Here is a 15,980-nt window from a genome sequence, read left to right as displayed (position 1 = left end):
GAGTTAGTTTTGTTTAATTAACCAGCTGATTTGGTATTCCTAGCTCTTTCATTGCTTTGAACATTTCTCTTTTATTCACAGAGTCGTAGGCTGCTTTGTAGTCTATAAATATGTGATGAGTATCAATGCTATATTCCAGTGTTTTTTCCAAAATTTTTTTCAAGGTTGCAATCTGATGAATTATAGATTTACCACCTCTGAAACTAGCCTGGTATTTTCCTACTATCCGTTCTGCATATGGTGCCATACGGTGACATAGTACTGTGGAAAATATTTTATACGCTGCACTTAGAAGCATAATTCCTCTGTGGTTAAAGCAATCAAATATATCCCCTTTTTTGTGTATGGTGCAAAGTATTCCAATATTCCAATCATTGGGGAGGGATTTCTGTGTCCACATTTCTTTCATAAGCTGCTGTAATGCCATAATGGTATGATGGTCACCTTCTTTATATAGTTCAGCTGGGATATTATCTATTCCGGGTGATTTATTTCTGGCTAGTTTTTTAACTGCATCTTTAACTTCAAGAATCGTTGGTTCCTCTTCCCTCTCGTCTGCTCCCCTTACCTCTTATCTTTCGTCTTCCAGGTTTTCTTCTTCTTCCTCCATATTAAGTGCCTGGTTAAAGTATTCCACCCATCTACTCAATTCTTTCTCTTCGATTAAGGTTTTCTATATATTTAAGTTCCGTATTTAGGTGGTTTGGTTTTTTTTTGTGTATCCTCTTTTCTTCTCTACTCTACAGTTATTCTAGTTTGTCGTATAAGCATCTTTCTGTAGGCTTAATTTTTTTCTTTTGTTGCATTCTTGCATTCATCGTCAAACCAATGATTTTTACGGGCACAAATTTCTGTTCTTATTTCATCTTTCGCTCCTATTTCAATATCTTCCTTTATTCTGATCCATTAGGAGTCTATACCTGTCTGGTCTTCTTCATTTACATTTTGATTCCTTAGCTTGTTGGTGATGTTTTCCGAGTACCGTTCTGCAATTGTCGCATCTCTCAGCTTTTGCACATTCCATTTTTTGTATCCATTTTATTTTCTTTACTGGTGTTTGAAATTCTAGCCCTCAATGTTGAGATCACTAGGCAATAATCTGAGTCTATGTTTGCGTCTCTATAACTTCTGCAGTTTATTACGTCTATCCCATGCGTTGAATCTATTAAGATGTGATCAATCTGACTCGTTGTTCTTGCATCAGGAGAGGTCCAGGTTATCTTATGTATGTTCATGTGTTCAAAGTAGGTGCCAACGACTATCATATTGAGTGCTGCTGCTAAGTTTATCAGTCGTAATCCATTATCTAATCTAATAGTCCAAGGAAGAATCGACAGTAGGAGAGGGCCGGGAAGAAGACGACACTCATGGATGCATAACCTGCGACAATGGTTCGGACTAACATCGACCGAACTGTTCAGAGGTGCCGTAAACAAAGTTAAAATAGCCTTGTTAATAGCCAACGTCCGAAACGGATAGGACAAAGGAAGAAGAAGAAGAAGAAGAATCCATTATCGCTACTGATGTTGTATAGCCTATGCTTTCCTATCGTGGACGTGAAAACTTGTCCTCGTCCTATTCTTGCATTCATGTCACCTAATACAATCTTAATGTCATTTCTGGAACATCTCCTGTAGGCTTGCTCTACAAGTGCAAATAGCACATTCTTTGACTGTAGACTTTAAAGTCAATAATTAGGCCTTTTGTTTTACGGTTTACAATAAATCCCACCCCATCTATGTGTTGGCTTTCATTGCAGCTATAATATATGGAATGAGTCTTCTTGTCAAGAGTGCCAGTTCCCGTCCACCATCTACTTTGTATGTGTTCACTATGTCTAGTAAAGATATGAGTGCTCCAGTTCGGTACAGGGTTAGGGTATTCCATGTTCCTAATCTCAGTTCCATTTTTCGTTTGAAGAGTCGTCGTCGTGAGTTCCGTCCAGCTTATATTTCCTGAGGTTCCGTAACATATCGTTTTTTTACAGGAAGAGGTTGCCAGCCTGTAGCCCAACCTATAACCTGGGGGACCAGGCACTCTTCTGTTAGGGTTGCCCTACCTTGGTCTATTTTGGTTCGCGGTTGGTATTTTTATTTCCCAACTACCCACCGGACCTATGACCGGTTAGGGCGTTCCCTTATCCACCACCTGGGGACGCATCCGATGGGAGACAGACAACTCCCCAGGAACTGTGGGTGAGCTTCCTGTAGCCAATTCCCCGCGTTTCTTTTTCAAATAATTTGGCATGTTGCTCTTGAAGATGTCTGATAGGACTTTATATGCAGCCCATGCTTAAGTAATTCTTCTTTGCATTTCAGCAGTTTAGTTGTCACTGGCAATTTGGATTTCATGAGCTTAGTAATTATATTTATTAACTAATCATACCAAACACATGTAATGTGTCTTTCTAAAATTGATATTTAAACCAACTTTCTTACAGGCGGCTAACTCAGTAAGCATAGTTATCTGTGTCGTCTGCAAATCGTAGGTGGGAGAGCATTTCGCTTTCGACATTAATTCTTTTGACGTCCCACTCCAATTTTTTGAAAGCATGTTCCAGAATTGCTTTAAAAAGTTTGGGAGCTAACATGTCGTCTTGTCTGATTCCTCTTTTGATTTTTATACAGTTTGTATATTTTTATAGTTTTACGGTCATGGTTACATTATCGTATATATTCGCAATCAGTTTGAAGTACCGATAATCTATGCGACTTTCCTCCAAAACTCTTATTACTCTGTTAATTTCTATCGTAATAAATACTTGGCGAAAGTCTACGAAAGCCAGGACCAGAAACAGAAGGGTCGGTTGTATTCGATGAAGTTTTCTATATTCTCTTTTATGCAGCACAGGTGGTCGTTAGTGCCAAAGTTTTTCCTAAAACCTGCCATTCCCTAGGTTGGTAAAAATCTAATTTTGTTCTACAAATTTTTTTAATATTGTCTTTTTTAATGAATTTTTAACAATTTGTGAATAGAATAATATTTAATATACAAGGTGATTCAAAACGCCGACTTAAAAATTTCTTAACTTTTCTAAAAGGATCATCATTATGTATTAGGACGTTATTAGAAAGAACTTTAATTGTTCTTTAAGTTTTATAAACTACTTCGTATACCAAAATCAGTTACTAAGATATTTAGCTTTAAATGTTTGTGTTATAGCTTAGATTACTATTGTATAGCGTGCTAGCGAAATAAAACCTTCAGTGAACGCCTGAAAAGCATTTCTAACCTGTTTATTTTAACAAACTTTCCTTACAAAATGTCCTTCCGGTGAAGGTTAATATTGCTTTTCTCGCTATTAGTTTGAAGCAATTCAACAATTGTGTAGGTACGTTATGTACGGTATTCTTTGTCACATTACCTTCGAGATTATTAGCTATACCGTAAAAACAGTGATATCGATAATTTTCAAATTGAGCATAGTCTTATTTTCGGCGGGCGAACTTTCGACACCAAATTGTCTTTGTACCTGGGGTAATCGAAGGGTCAAATTTTATTATAGGAAATTTCGACACCGCAGGTAGGTAGGTAATTAGCGGCGATGGACATTTGCACCCAAGCAGGACAAGCGGGTTTTCCCAATATTTATTGTCACGGCCGGCGGGGGGCGTGGCACTTATGTACTTGTGACTAAATTATTTCAGTTGTAATTTATTTCTTGTTTGACGTTGACTTGTGCACGTATACGGATATTTAAAAAATGAGTTTGATAAAAAGTTCCCGTGGTCGAGATTTATTAGTGGTGGAGCATCATTCGTTCTCGAAACAAAAAGTGTTAAAAAGCGGCGAGATATTTTGGCGCTGCATCCAAAGAAACACTAAGTGTTCCGCAAAAGTGTTTACAATAGGCTGTGAGGACCTCACCATCACAAGAAGTGATTTGGTACATAATCATGAAGCCGATCCAAAAAAGCTTGAAGTAAAGATGGTAACCAATGCATGTAAAAGAAAAGCCCAAGAGGACATATCGGAAAAGCCTGCCAAAATTACAAGAACTGCTGTTGCTAAGCGTGATGCCAATTTGCTAACAGTTCCTGACATAGCTAGCATAAGAAAGAACATTTACAACTGTCGTCGTAAACTGTTACCAGGTCCGTTACCAAGAAGCATATCAGAAGTCCATAACGCGGTTAGTAATTATTCTCCTAAAACCTGTCGCAATGAAAGTTTTTTGTTTTTAAATCATCCTGAATTAAATGTAATTGTTTTTTCATGCGAGACAAATATTCGTTTGTTGTGTAAATTAAAAACTTTGTATATGGATGGTACATTTTCATACAGTACCAAATATTTTCTACAATTATTTACTATACATGGCTTGGAAAATGGACATTATGTTCCTTTAGCATACTGTTTGTTAAAGGACAAATTGTCAATGACATACAAAAATTTACAAATATTTATACACTTGATATATATGCAGATTATTTACTGGAAAATTACATTTTCGATAGCGCTCTATTTCCACCACACATAATGGTCTAATCAGAATCCGTCTATTGCGAGGACCACAAATGCCTGTGAATCCTTTCATTCGAGATTTAATTCTTCTTTTTATTCAACACATCCTTCTATTTTTATTTTTATTGAAAAGTTAAAAGAATTTCAAGTAGACACTTATGTCAAAATAAATAGTTTACATATACCAGCAAAAATCAAAGATACTACTGTTAAGGCTAAATTGGCATTTTTGGAGAAAATGATGGATAAACTACGATCCCAACAAATACGTAGGTTAGATTTTATAAAAGCTGTATCTTATCATTCCTATAATAGCAAATAAATCATTGTATACAAGTATATTAACGGTAAAATGTACAAAAATTAGGTACTAGTTGTATTATATTTAGATATTATTACAGTTATAAAGAAATAAAATGCACATTACTTTTACTAAAATAAATAAATTAATTAATTATGGTATTTTATTTATGTCGCAGCTATATTTATTTGGTGTCGAATATACCTGTAAGATAAAAACGGGAATTGGGGCTGGTGTCGAAAATTGCCATTAAATTTTAGTCGCTACCTGCTTAGTGTCGAAATTTCCTACGCCCCTTATTTTTATTCAATTGTATAACCCTGACTCCACAATTCCTTATTCCATAAATTTATATTATCTGCAAAGATACATTCTGGTATGGACAAATTAATGCTTCTAAAAAATATATTTTATTGTTATAATATTCTAACATATATTATATTTATTTATGATTTACTGTTTTACTGACTCATTTATTTTTTTATTTCAGAAATTGAAGTACGCGAATATCCAACAGATCAAACTCGAAAAATTAAGAAACGCAGGCGTCGAAAGACCTCGAAATCTCAAACAAATAACCAGGACAGCACTGAATGTAGCGAAGATGAAGATCCGGAACCTACACAACCCAAACCTGTAGAAAACCCTACGATAAAACCTGTAGAACCTACAGAAAAACCGACAAATACATCTGTAGAAGCATCAAACGCAAACCCAGAACCGAAACCCAATTCCATAAAATGTCCAACGGAGGAAACACCCAAAATGAATGGCCATACGGAGGAAAAACCTACAGAAAGCGAAAAAACCGATAATGCAGAACCTGTAATTATTGTAAACGGGTCTCCTGAAGAAGTTAAAACTTGTACAGAGAACCTAAAATCTACAAAATACGATTTGAAACCGGACGCCGAAGAATTTGTACCAAGAGCCTTCAGAACGCCAGAAATACCTCTAAGTCCAGTACAATTCATCAAAGTACCTCCAAACTTTATGCCTATACCGGTGGTGCCATTCAACGGACAAATCAACCCAGCATTTATACCTCCAGGAGGCATACCCATTAACTTCTTACCTCCAGATCCAAAGATGTTTCCAAACTTTATTAATTTTGTTCCTACGCCACCAAGAAATGAAGAGACTACCGAAAAAAACAAAGAAGCTAAAGAGGTTACAGCAAACGACCAAAAAGCCTGTGTTATCGATACCAATACTGCCAAAGCCGATATTCCTGTAAAAATCGAAAAAGTAGTAGAGAAAAGTACTCCAGGAAAAACTATCGATATTGCCACAATCGTCTCGAAACTGGAAGTAGCAGCAAAAGAACAAGAAGAAAATGACGAAGATAAAAGTAAAGTTACTGATGTAGAACTTAGCACGAAGAAGAGAATATTTAAAAATAACCAAAAATACCGATCTAATTTTAAAAGAAACTATTATAATAGTCCCAGAAGTTCGCCTCAAAGGCAAAACGGTGATATAAATATCCACAACGGTTTCGAAGCTAACGAAAATAAACATATCGCAAACGATAGCCTACTCGAGGAAAAGCCTGATCTTAAATTTATAAGGGAGAGTCCGGAAAGGTTCAGGAAAAATTGGAAAAACTACCAAAATAATAACAATAAATGGCATCAAAACGGAACTCCTAGAAGTCCGAAATATACCCAAAGGGTTCCAATGAACGGAGAATTGAAACAAAACATAAAGCCTGTGTCTGAGACAATTAAAACTATTGAAAATTCTAAGAAAACTGAATCTCCCAATAAACCTCCACTCATTTCACCGGCTAGAACAAACCTGACAAAAATTCCAGATCAATGGATTTCTGTTTCCAGTCGAAAAAAACGGAAGAACAAAACCGCTGAAACTGAAACAGAAGACAACGATTTTGTAGTTGAAGATAATACACCGATAGAAGAGGATAAAGACGATCAATTTCAGAGCTACGACGTGAATTTGCTCGTTGATGTTATCCCTTCAAGTCGAATAGAAGAGATCCCTTCAGCTCGAATGGAAGAAACTCTAACGGTTGAAATAAACGAAGGGAAAATTGGGGAAATCATTAGCAATATAGCACAAACAGAATCAAACAGTATTCAGAACAACAGTCTAGTGCCAGATATTAGATCTGTTACAGATATCGAAAGCGAAATTATCAATAAAGAAGAAACATTGCCGGAAGAAATTCAAGAAGTATCGGCAGAAGTAGTAATAGAAAACGATATTACTCCTATTACTACTGTGGTTAAACCTGAGACTGAAACTATTGATAATGTAGCTGAAGACGTTAAAATGTTGAAGAAGAAATCTAAGAAGAACTCACAAAAAACTCAACCCAAAAGAGTGATAATTACAGATATAGATTTGTCTGATAAATGTGAGGAACCAAAAACACCAATTAAAAAAGTTGTAAAGAAGGTTGATAAACCTAAAGAGGCTCCAGAAATCAAAATCGAAACAGTTGAACCTATAGTGATGAAACCCGTGCCTTCTGATGATACGGATGAGAAGAAGATAAAAAAGAAAAAGAAGAAAACCCCGAAGACTGTTGCTGATTCAAGTTTGTCCAGTTCGACAACGACATTAAGTGTTACTGAAGATGCATACGATATTTTATTAGATGCGAATCTATCGATAGAGTCCGACAAAACGAATGACGAGATTTCAGTCGAGCTAGATAAGATGATCCAAAAAGGAATGTACAGTAACCTAGAGGGTAAAATGAGATCCCTCAATATTGCCGAGGAAGATGGTTTCTTCAAGTCAGTGTTCAGTAAGATACCGATAAGTGGGAGAACAGAGGCCACAGGTTTTTTGAAAACGCCGGACTTTACCAAAATTCCTCTGTACAAAGCGGACCCGGTAAGTGACGAACAATTATTAGAAAGTAAACAAACTAATGAACCATTACCTGCTTCAGAATCGCCAGACGTTTTTCTAGACCCTCGCCACGAGAAGCCCGATGACGCGCCCAAAGAACCGAAAAGTCTCTACCCCATCACGGAGGCTGTGAAAGAGTGGATGTGCCGGACTCGGGAAACCACGCCTGAAGTCGAAATTTTCAAAAGCCCGATGACGATATACAAAGAGTTTTGCGATAGTGACACTAACAGTGACACCGAAGTGTGCGGAAACTTACTGTCTAATGAACTAAGTGCTAGTGCCGATGACGAAGAAGATGAGGTAACTCTCTTCACTACAGAAGATGCCAAATCCAGAGAGGGAAGCAGCGAGGATCTTCTCGAATACTGGGAAGATTTGAAACCGGAAGATACGCAGACGGAAGAAGTAGTGAACGAGAAAAATGAGAACGTGGACGAAGAACAAGGCTTGGAAATTTACGAAAGCAAATATGGAAAAAACGAAGATTTTTTAAATCTCCAAAAGGAAGTCAGGGAAAAAACGAAAGCGACATTTCCGAGACATGGAAACTTGCCTTACCGAGCTGTCTGTTGTAATTTAATGTGATCTTTAACAGTTATTGCTAAACGAGAATAACAAGATTAATTTATAAAACAATATATTGTCGTTATCACCAGTTATTTACGCATTTCATTTAAAATTACTGATAGCGTATAACTTGGCGATATATTCTTGCATTTTTTACATTAAGATTAAAAAATAAAAGTTCAAAAATTATGTTTTTCGAACATCCTCCTGTTTGTCCCATATAGACTTCTCATCCTTAAACTTTAAAAAACATAAAACCTTAAATGTTTTTTCCAAATTTGAAACAAGTTAAAATTACAAACATATTTGTACATTAATTTCTTCCAATATTCCCGTTTAGCAACTAACTAGCAATACCGATTGCTACATTATTAGCACTCCAACTGTGTGTACTGTCTCTAGTAAGTTTTATTTAAAAATATGTGTACAGTATTTTCACCTACATTAAAATTTCTTTTCGAAATGTATGAAAAAGATGTTATAACCTATGGTAGGTTGATTTTGTTGCAGAAATTGTTATGAATTTTTAGTTATTTGAAAAATTATACTAGGAACGTCTAACCAGTTCTGAAATGTCAAAGAACCTACCCCTTTTCTTTGATGTAGTTATAGGTACGGCCTTTCTAAAATAGTTTAGCCTATTTTATAACATTTTGTCAATCCATTACCTGGATCCGTGAATTTCCAAATGCTGGTGATAGATTAATCATCAATTAGTAAACGGGGGAACTGAGTGACTGCGTGAATTTGAGATGTGCAACAAGTCATGCACCAGGAGGACGAACTAGTTGACCTGGTTGGCTTCTTCAACGACATTTTATCGCTGGTACAGACATGCCATCGCTTACTTTACATAAAAATTATTTGATATTTTGAGGAAAACAATCCTGTATGTTCTGGCACCTATGAAAAAGTTGTGCTTTGTCAATCTGTTATAGTCTCTCAAGTTGTATCTGGTTGTCAGGGGGTAGTGTTAGCGAAAAATCTTATTAATAGAAAAATATGTTTAATTAAAAGTTTAAAATATAGTTATTTCTAAAGAACTAACAACAAAATCAACGGCTATCATGGAGTTAAATATATAATATTGAAGTAATATTCTAAGAGCAAGTCAATTTCTATTGTGATTTAAAACTTTTATGTGACAATTTTATATTGGTTCCCTTTTTAGACAATTTTCAAAAGAATTTTGATAACTCAACAATAGAAATAAGTCTGCGACTAAGAATATTACCATTTCATTCTATATTTTTACAGATATATCCGTATATCTTGAAGATGGTTATATACCAGTTCATTCTAGTTGCAATAAATATTATCAGGTACCAAAATATTTATAATACACGCTGACCAGTTAAGAATTTTGTTAACAAATACATATTTTATTGTTACTGTATATTGTGAATAACTACAAATAGTAAACTGCACTACAAAAATGAGAGGGTTCGGTGTTGTTAAAGATATAATATCAAAGTAACTTAAGCTTGTTCCACACTACTAATTTCTGTGACTTTGTAAAGTTTTTGGTTAATATTTTTTATTTAATATGCAATTTAAATGTAAAACTGACTATAATAGGTTAAAATTATGGTTTCTTCGAAGAAAAGTTCATCGAAAACTAGTTTATCATTCACTGACACGAAGATGCCCAACTTAGATTCCATCGATCAAATGCTTACCGATGCAGAGTTCATCGAAAGGAATTCTAAATTCTACAATATAGATATCTTAAATACTAAAAATTTCTTTGTTGACTATGACGGATTTATACGTCTATATATCAAATATATTTTATATTATTATTCGTGCTTATATTATTCGGGACTAATTTTCCATATAATATCAGATTTTCTCTTTAATTTGAGAGTTTATGTTCGACGTACGACGAAATGTACATTGATAAAACGATAGCCAACATAGAGTTCATCTACAAATAAGTTATTGGCATAGAGCTTACTCTAATTACTTTTACTTAATTCTTTGCTTACGCAAATTCTTGATTTGAATTGTTTTAAGATCTTAAATATCAAAAGCTTTATTGTCGATCGTGACGGATTTTTACGTTTATTTCAATTATATTTTAAACGCAACGGTTATATTAGACGTTGTACCTATTTTTCTATTTATGATGACAGATTTTTCGTATCGAAATGTAAATTCTAGATTCGACAACAACTGTTTTAAGATTGATATCTTAAATATTACACACTTCATTGTTGTGGCGAATTTTAACGTATATATTTTAATTATACCTACTTCAAACATGACGGTTACATTATTCATTAATTATTTTATCTTATCTCCGAAAAGATTATTGAAAAAACGACCTCCGACTTGAATTTCATTAAAACATAAATTCTAGATTCGATAATTATCTTAAGATCTTAAACTTCCGAAATTTCATTATCGACCATAGCGGATTTATACGTCTATATTTCGATTTTGTTTTGGATAGGACGGTTATGTCAGTCTTTGGAACTATTCTTTCATAGAGATTTTCTCTCAAATAACAGTAGATATCATAAAAATTAATTGGTTGGTACATTGTAGACTGTATATAGAAATGTATCTTGTACCTATATATAAATAAAACAGTAAATATAAAAAGAAAGATACATATTAGATATAAAAAATATAAATCGAAAAAAAAGTATAAGATGTGACAAAAGTGAAGTAAACAAAAAAATATATAAATTGAATAGGGATATACGTTGGTAAAAACCATAAGAATACAAGAGAAAAGGGAGGAAAGAAAAAGATAGTAAACACTGGAATGGAAAATAGATTAAATAACTCGGTAAGGGAGACACAGAGATTAGTAATGTGACACATTGTGTTATTTATTTGTATATATGATTATAACAAATCCTGCTCAGGTACCTGTAACTTACAAAAATTGATTGACAGTCCTGAAATGTTCAATAATACAATTTTTTGAACTAAAACTAAGTGTATGCTAAAATATATCGTACGATCGGAAATTTTGTTTATATTTTAGAAATAATGTTAAGTTAGACAGAAAATAATGATTTTTGATGGCATGTGCGCAAGTATAGACATCTACCTAGCAGCTGCTTAAACAATTATTATCAATAATGTTATTTATTATTATTATAAACTACGATTTTACATTTTTTTTTTTTCAAAAAAAACATGTACATGCATGGGCAACATTACGCCGTTTGGTATATTTCATTCGTAATATTTATATCGCATGTCATACGTCATCTGTCAAATCTCATTCTGCCAAGTAATTTTTTGACATTTTGGCATACACTTAGTAAACCGACGACCAAATCAAGACATTGATTGTACTTAAATTATAGATTTCTCTGAGGCTGAAAACAAAATATGTTTAAAACTATTGAAATAACTAAAATCGTAATATGTAGACAGTCCAGTAAAAAAGTAAAAATATTTTTTGTATATAGTAGATACTTTTGATTTACTTTTAAGCATTTTCACGTATACGCATTTTATAATTTTTTTTAAATAATATTGGGCTGTACTATGTTGAGATTAGGTACTACAAAATGTGAAATTCTAAATTCTTCCAAATATGTCCATGCTAAGGACAAGAGTATCTGTACGTTTAAATTTTGTCCGTTGCTGTTTTAAATGATTATTTTTAGGCAAAATGTTACAAGATATGTATAATTACTTGACATATAGAACGATGAATATACGATTCGGTTTAAAAAGGAATATAAAGCAAACATGTGTGAATATGTAAAACTCCTGGCAAGCATTTGTTGCTTTATTATTCTTTGTATTTTGGCAAATTTACATGATAAACCAATCTTTTGCGTATTGAAAAAAAAAAGTTGTAATAATATTTGTGCTTGTTTTGGACGTGAGGGTCTTTTTAATGAGCGATTTGTAAGGTTAGCTTTTCTTATAATTAACGAGAGATTCGCTTGCCAAAATTCACCATATTTTATTTGTATTTTTTATATAATTGAGCTAATACTCGTTAGCTTAGTCTCCATTAAGTCACAATTAGCATACTCGGACGAATTTGCTTTATTTTCCTCTCTAAACCATTATCCCGCCAAAAAGTAATATACCTGAAGCAACATTCAGCTACGCCAAAGATATTTACTTTTTCGGGACACCCGGTATAATGATGGCGACGAAGTGTTATAGCAATGATTGGAAACGGTGCTCAAAATGTTGTTGTTGTTAAGATATATAGGTAAATGTTTATATCGAAAAGGCCTACGTCATTAAGGAGACTGAACGTTGCCATATTTTTGACGGGGCAGTCAAAAACCGAAACGATGTATACTTTTTGACATGACCTCGTATAGGCCGATCACTCGAAAAGGTGTTAGTATGAAGTAGAACGGGTTTTTTAGGCAAACAATAATTTTAAATGTTGAAAATGTACAAAAAAACGATAAAACATTATTTCAGACTATCTAAAGATCAAATTTTTAAAAAGAACAAAAATATACTATTTGCAAATACAAATGCATAAAAAAGTTTAAAACAGATTATATAGTATATTCGATTGGTTTCAGTTCAAAACTTCGACCTAACCTCACAAATAAAACGGTGACGTCATGTTATAAATATTGTGATCACCAAAAAACAACTAACTGAAGATTTTATAGGCAAAAATGGCACGCATTTTTAAATATAAGTCCTTTGTTATTGTATTTTATTCAGTTATTAAGATGTATGCTACTATCAACTAATATATAACCAAATAGTTGATTTCACAATTGCTTTTTACAAGAAAACCCCCCGTACTTCCTACAACAACTGTAAATTCGAGATCTGGCTTAATAACAAGCTATGTCAAGTATATGGTGCACGATTTTTATTGTAGGTACTTGTTTAAAACATTGTTTTTTATCGTTGAACTCGTTATTGTTATAAAATGTAACGAATATAGGTGGGAATTCACCTTTTAAATATATAGCGGTGCCACCTCTGCATAATTTTAAGCGTTAATTAAGTTTATCGACTTTTTTGTTTTTTTTTTATTTTGTTTTTAACTATAGAATATATCGAGCTCAGTTACATGTTATTTTGAATAGAGTACGATTTTACCAATCTTACCTGTATCGCCCGAAACATAAATTGTAATGTAAAACGTACGTTTAGCGGCAATTTAAATCATTTTAGGCTAATCTTGTAGACGAGAATTTTACAAATTTTAGTTTTTAGGTCTCTTTGTCTATATTATTTTATAGATGCAGCTATCGAAATTAAGGCAGGGTTTCTTATTTTTTGAATCCCCGGTTGACGTAAAACAATCTGCTAACGGCATATTACTAACAAACAGATCAATATGCAAAATGAAAAGAAAAAAAATTTAGAGCAACACGCCAAACAATGTTAAAAATAAAGACGTGATGTATTTCTATCAAGAATCGAAACAAGGATTTAGCTGAAGCAAGAAGAGAATTTATTGGAATAAGTTTTAAAAATATTTTCTTGTGGCACGTCTACCTATATTATGTACTATATTTCATGGGAGTAAATCACAATGACAATTTGAAATAGGTTATATTTGTCGTGTAGAACCAGATCAATCATATAAACAGAATGGAAAAAAATCGACTTTCTGAACAAGTAGGTAACAGAAAGAAAAAATAAGAAGAAGAAAAAGGATCTTTAAATAATGCGGATAGTGCATTCAAAGTAAGAAGAAATGGAGAAGAAATTAGATCCTCCACATAATTTGGACGAAATGGATGACGTTCACAAAAGTATAAATAAAAACTTTATCGAAGCCAGACTACAGGTTGCAAATAAAAGAAGATATGAAGAAGACAAAATAAGCAACTAAGGAAGAAAAAAAGACTGCTACTAGTGAAAAAGAACTAAAATGTGAAATAAAAAAATGGAACGAGAACTTAATAGAGCTATTCAAATAAACTAATAGAGACTTAAAATGTCTGAGACCAATCCTGGGTATTCAGAAAATTATCAAAATTAAACACACCGATAATAAGGAAGAAAAGGACAAATATAAAATAACAAAGATAGTTAAAGACTTCTACACAACCTTGTACAGCTCACAAAGCCAGCCTAATGAACCAACCAATGAAAATGTTAAAAGAAAAATAGTAAAAATGGAATTGCTGCCAAATATAGAGTAATTCGAAATAGAAACAGATTAAAAATGATATATACATGAAAATGCAACTATGATAATACAACTTGACAAAAAAACAAATCCCATTATTATTAAGGGAGGAGTTCGACAAGGCGAATATCGTAATATATAAAAGTTCTTTAATCTAGCCCTAAAAAACGTCTTTAAAACTAAAAATTGGCCAACAGATGACATCAACGTTAATGGCAACAAGTTAAACCTCTTCAGAATCTCTAACAACATCGTAATTATAGGGAGCACATTCGAGGAACTGCAAACTAAGGTGGAAGAACTCGCAAACAGCTCCTAATGACAAAAACAAAAACCCCAGACGTATAACTATATATGTCAAAGAGATAGTAAAAGTCCAAGAATATATCTACCTAGACCAAATTCTGAAACCTGACAGAGAAAACCAAAGTTTGAAAATCACTAGAAGAACAAGACTCGTGTGGGCAGGATTTGGAAATCTCAGTTGAATACTTGAAAACCGCCAAATACCTCAATACTTGAGGAGCAAAGAGTTTAACCAGTGCATCCTTCCTATCATGACATATGGATGTTAAACCTGGACACTAACCAAGGCAAATATGAACAAACTAGCCACGACAGAAAGGTCAATGTTGAATATGGTCGTTTCCTTTAACCAGATTAATTTGGTAGGATTTTCACTCGTGGTATTCGGACAATACTCCATTATATTAAAACACAAAAAACTCAAAGAATTTACTTAATTATAGACGTAGAAATGCATTCTGTAGTTCAGTAAAATGGTAGCATCTTGTTAAAAGAAGAAAAATGTAGTTGGTCGAACTTTGAGACAATTTTTTACGCGTAGAATGTTGTATCATGAACTAAAAGTATAATACAATAGATTTGAGTGCAAAACGTAGACTGAAATTTCTTTACGCACTGGAACAAGTGCCGAACCTTTTGAATAATTATAAGTTAGGATATTTTTGTACTAATAGGTAGCAAACGACAGTTGTAGACTGTTAGAACTATTAAAGTTGTGAAAAGAAGGTAAATACGGCAACAAACTTAGAAGTAGCTTAAATTTGTTGGGCATATCGTAATTAAATAGATCGTTTTATTATCTTAAAAAACAAACAGTAGCCTTTAAGTACTAAAAAACGCGATTTCGATATTGGTGCCTTTAGATTTATCGTTTGGCCCAAATTTTTTGGTAGATATCAGATATAGTTTGATTTTATTCTAAAATACAGATTTCCAAAATGTTCTACAGCATCTTACTTAGAAATTGAATACCGTTTTTAAACTAATTGAAATGTGTAATAAAATCTTAAGCTTATTTTGTACTTAATACATCGGCGATAAACAACATTTGATTTACCGATCAATATTTACTTTTATAAAGTTCTTTAAGCATTATTTTATCTTTCACATGCCATTATGTTAAGAAGAACATCGTCATCGTGAATAATTCAATCTTTCTTTATCGATGTTTATTATTACGTTACTTCGAATTTTTCAATCTGACTCTATCGATGTTAATCCTTATGCTACTTCGAACGCTTTATTCAAATGCGCATTAATTCAATTAATTGATGACAAATCAGAAAAAAAACGAACTGTTCTCTGAAGACCTAAAACAAGTCTACAGAAGATCTAGAAGGAATGACAATAAAATAG

At 33.3% G+C, this 15,980-nt stretch overlaps 1 protein-coding gene across 2 annotated transcripts in view; it reads left to right on the top strand.

The window, feature by feature from the left end:
* LOC140445949 (uncharacterized) overlaps positions 1-11,357 on the top strand; it is a 181,860-nt gene extending 170,503 nt beyond the window's left edge. The window contains exons 7-8 of one of the 2 annotated variants that reach the window (XM_072538400.1): positions 5,256-7,630; positions 7,689-7,850. In XM_072538400.1, coding sequence (XP_072394501.1) covers positions 5,256-7,630; positions 7,689-7,709 — 2,396 coding nt within the window. In that variant the 3' untranslated portion in view covers positions 7,710-7,850. Of the gene's footprint in view, positions 1-5,255 lie in introns of both variants that reach the window. The other variant, XM_072538399.1, reaches the window with a different exon arrangement.
* The last annotated feature ends 4,623 nt before the right edge of the window (positions 11,358-15,980 follow it).

This window comes from Diabrotica undecimpunctata, chromosome 7, assembly GCF_040954645.1.
Source record: "Diabrotica undecimpunctata isolate CICGRU chromosome 7, icDiaUnde3, whole genome shotgun sequence".
Lineage (NCBI taxonomy): Eukaryota > Metazoa > Arthropoda > Insecta > Coleoptera > Chrysomelidae > Diabrotica > Diabrotica undecimpunctata.
Note: the sequence above shows the minus strand (reverse complement) of the source record. Positions and strands in the feature narration are given on the sequence as shown.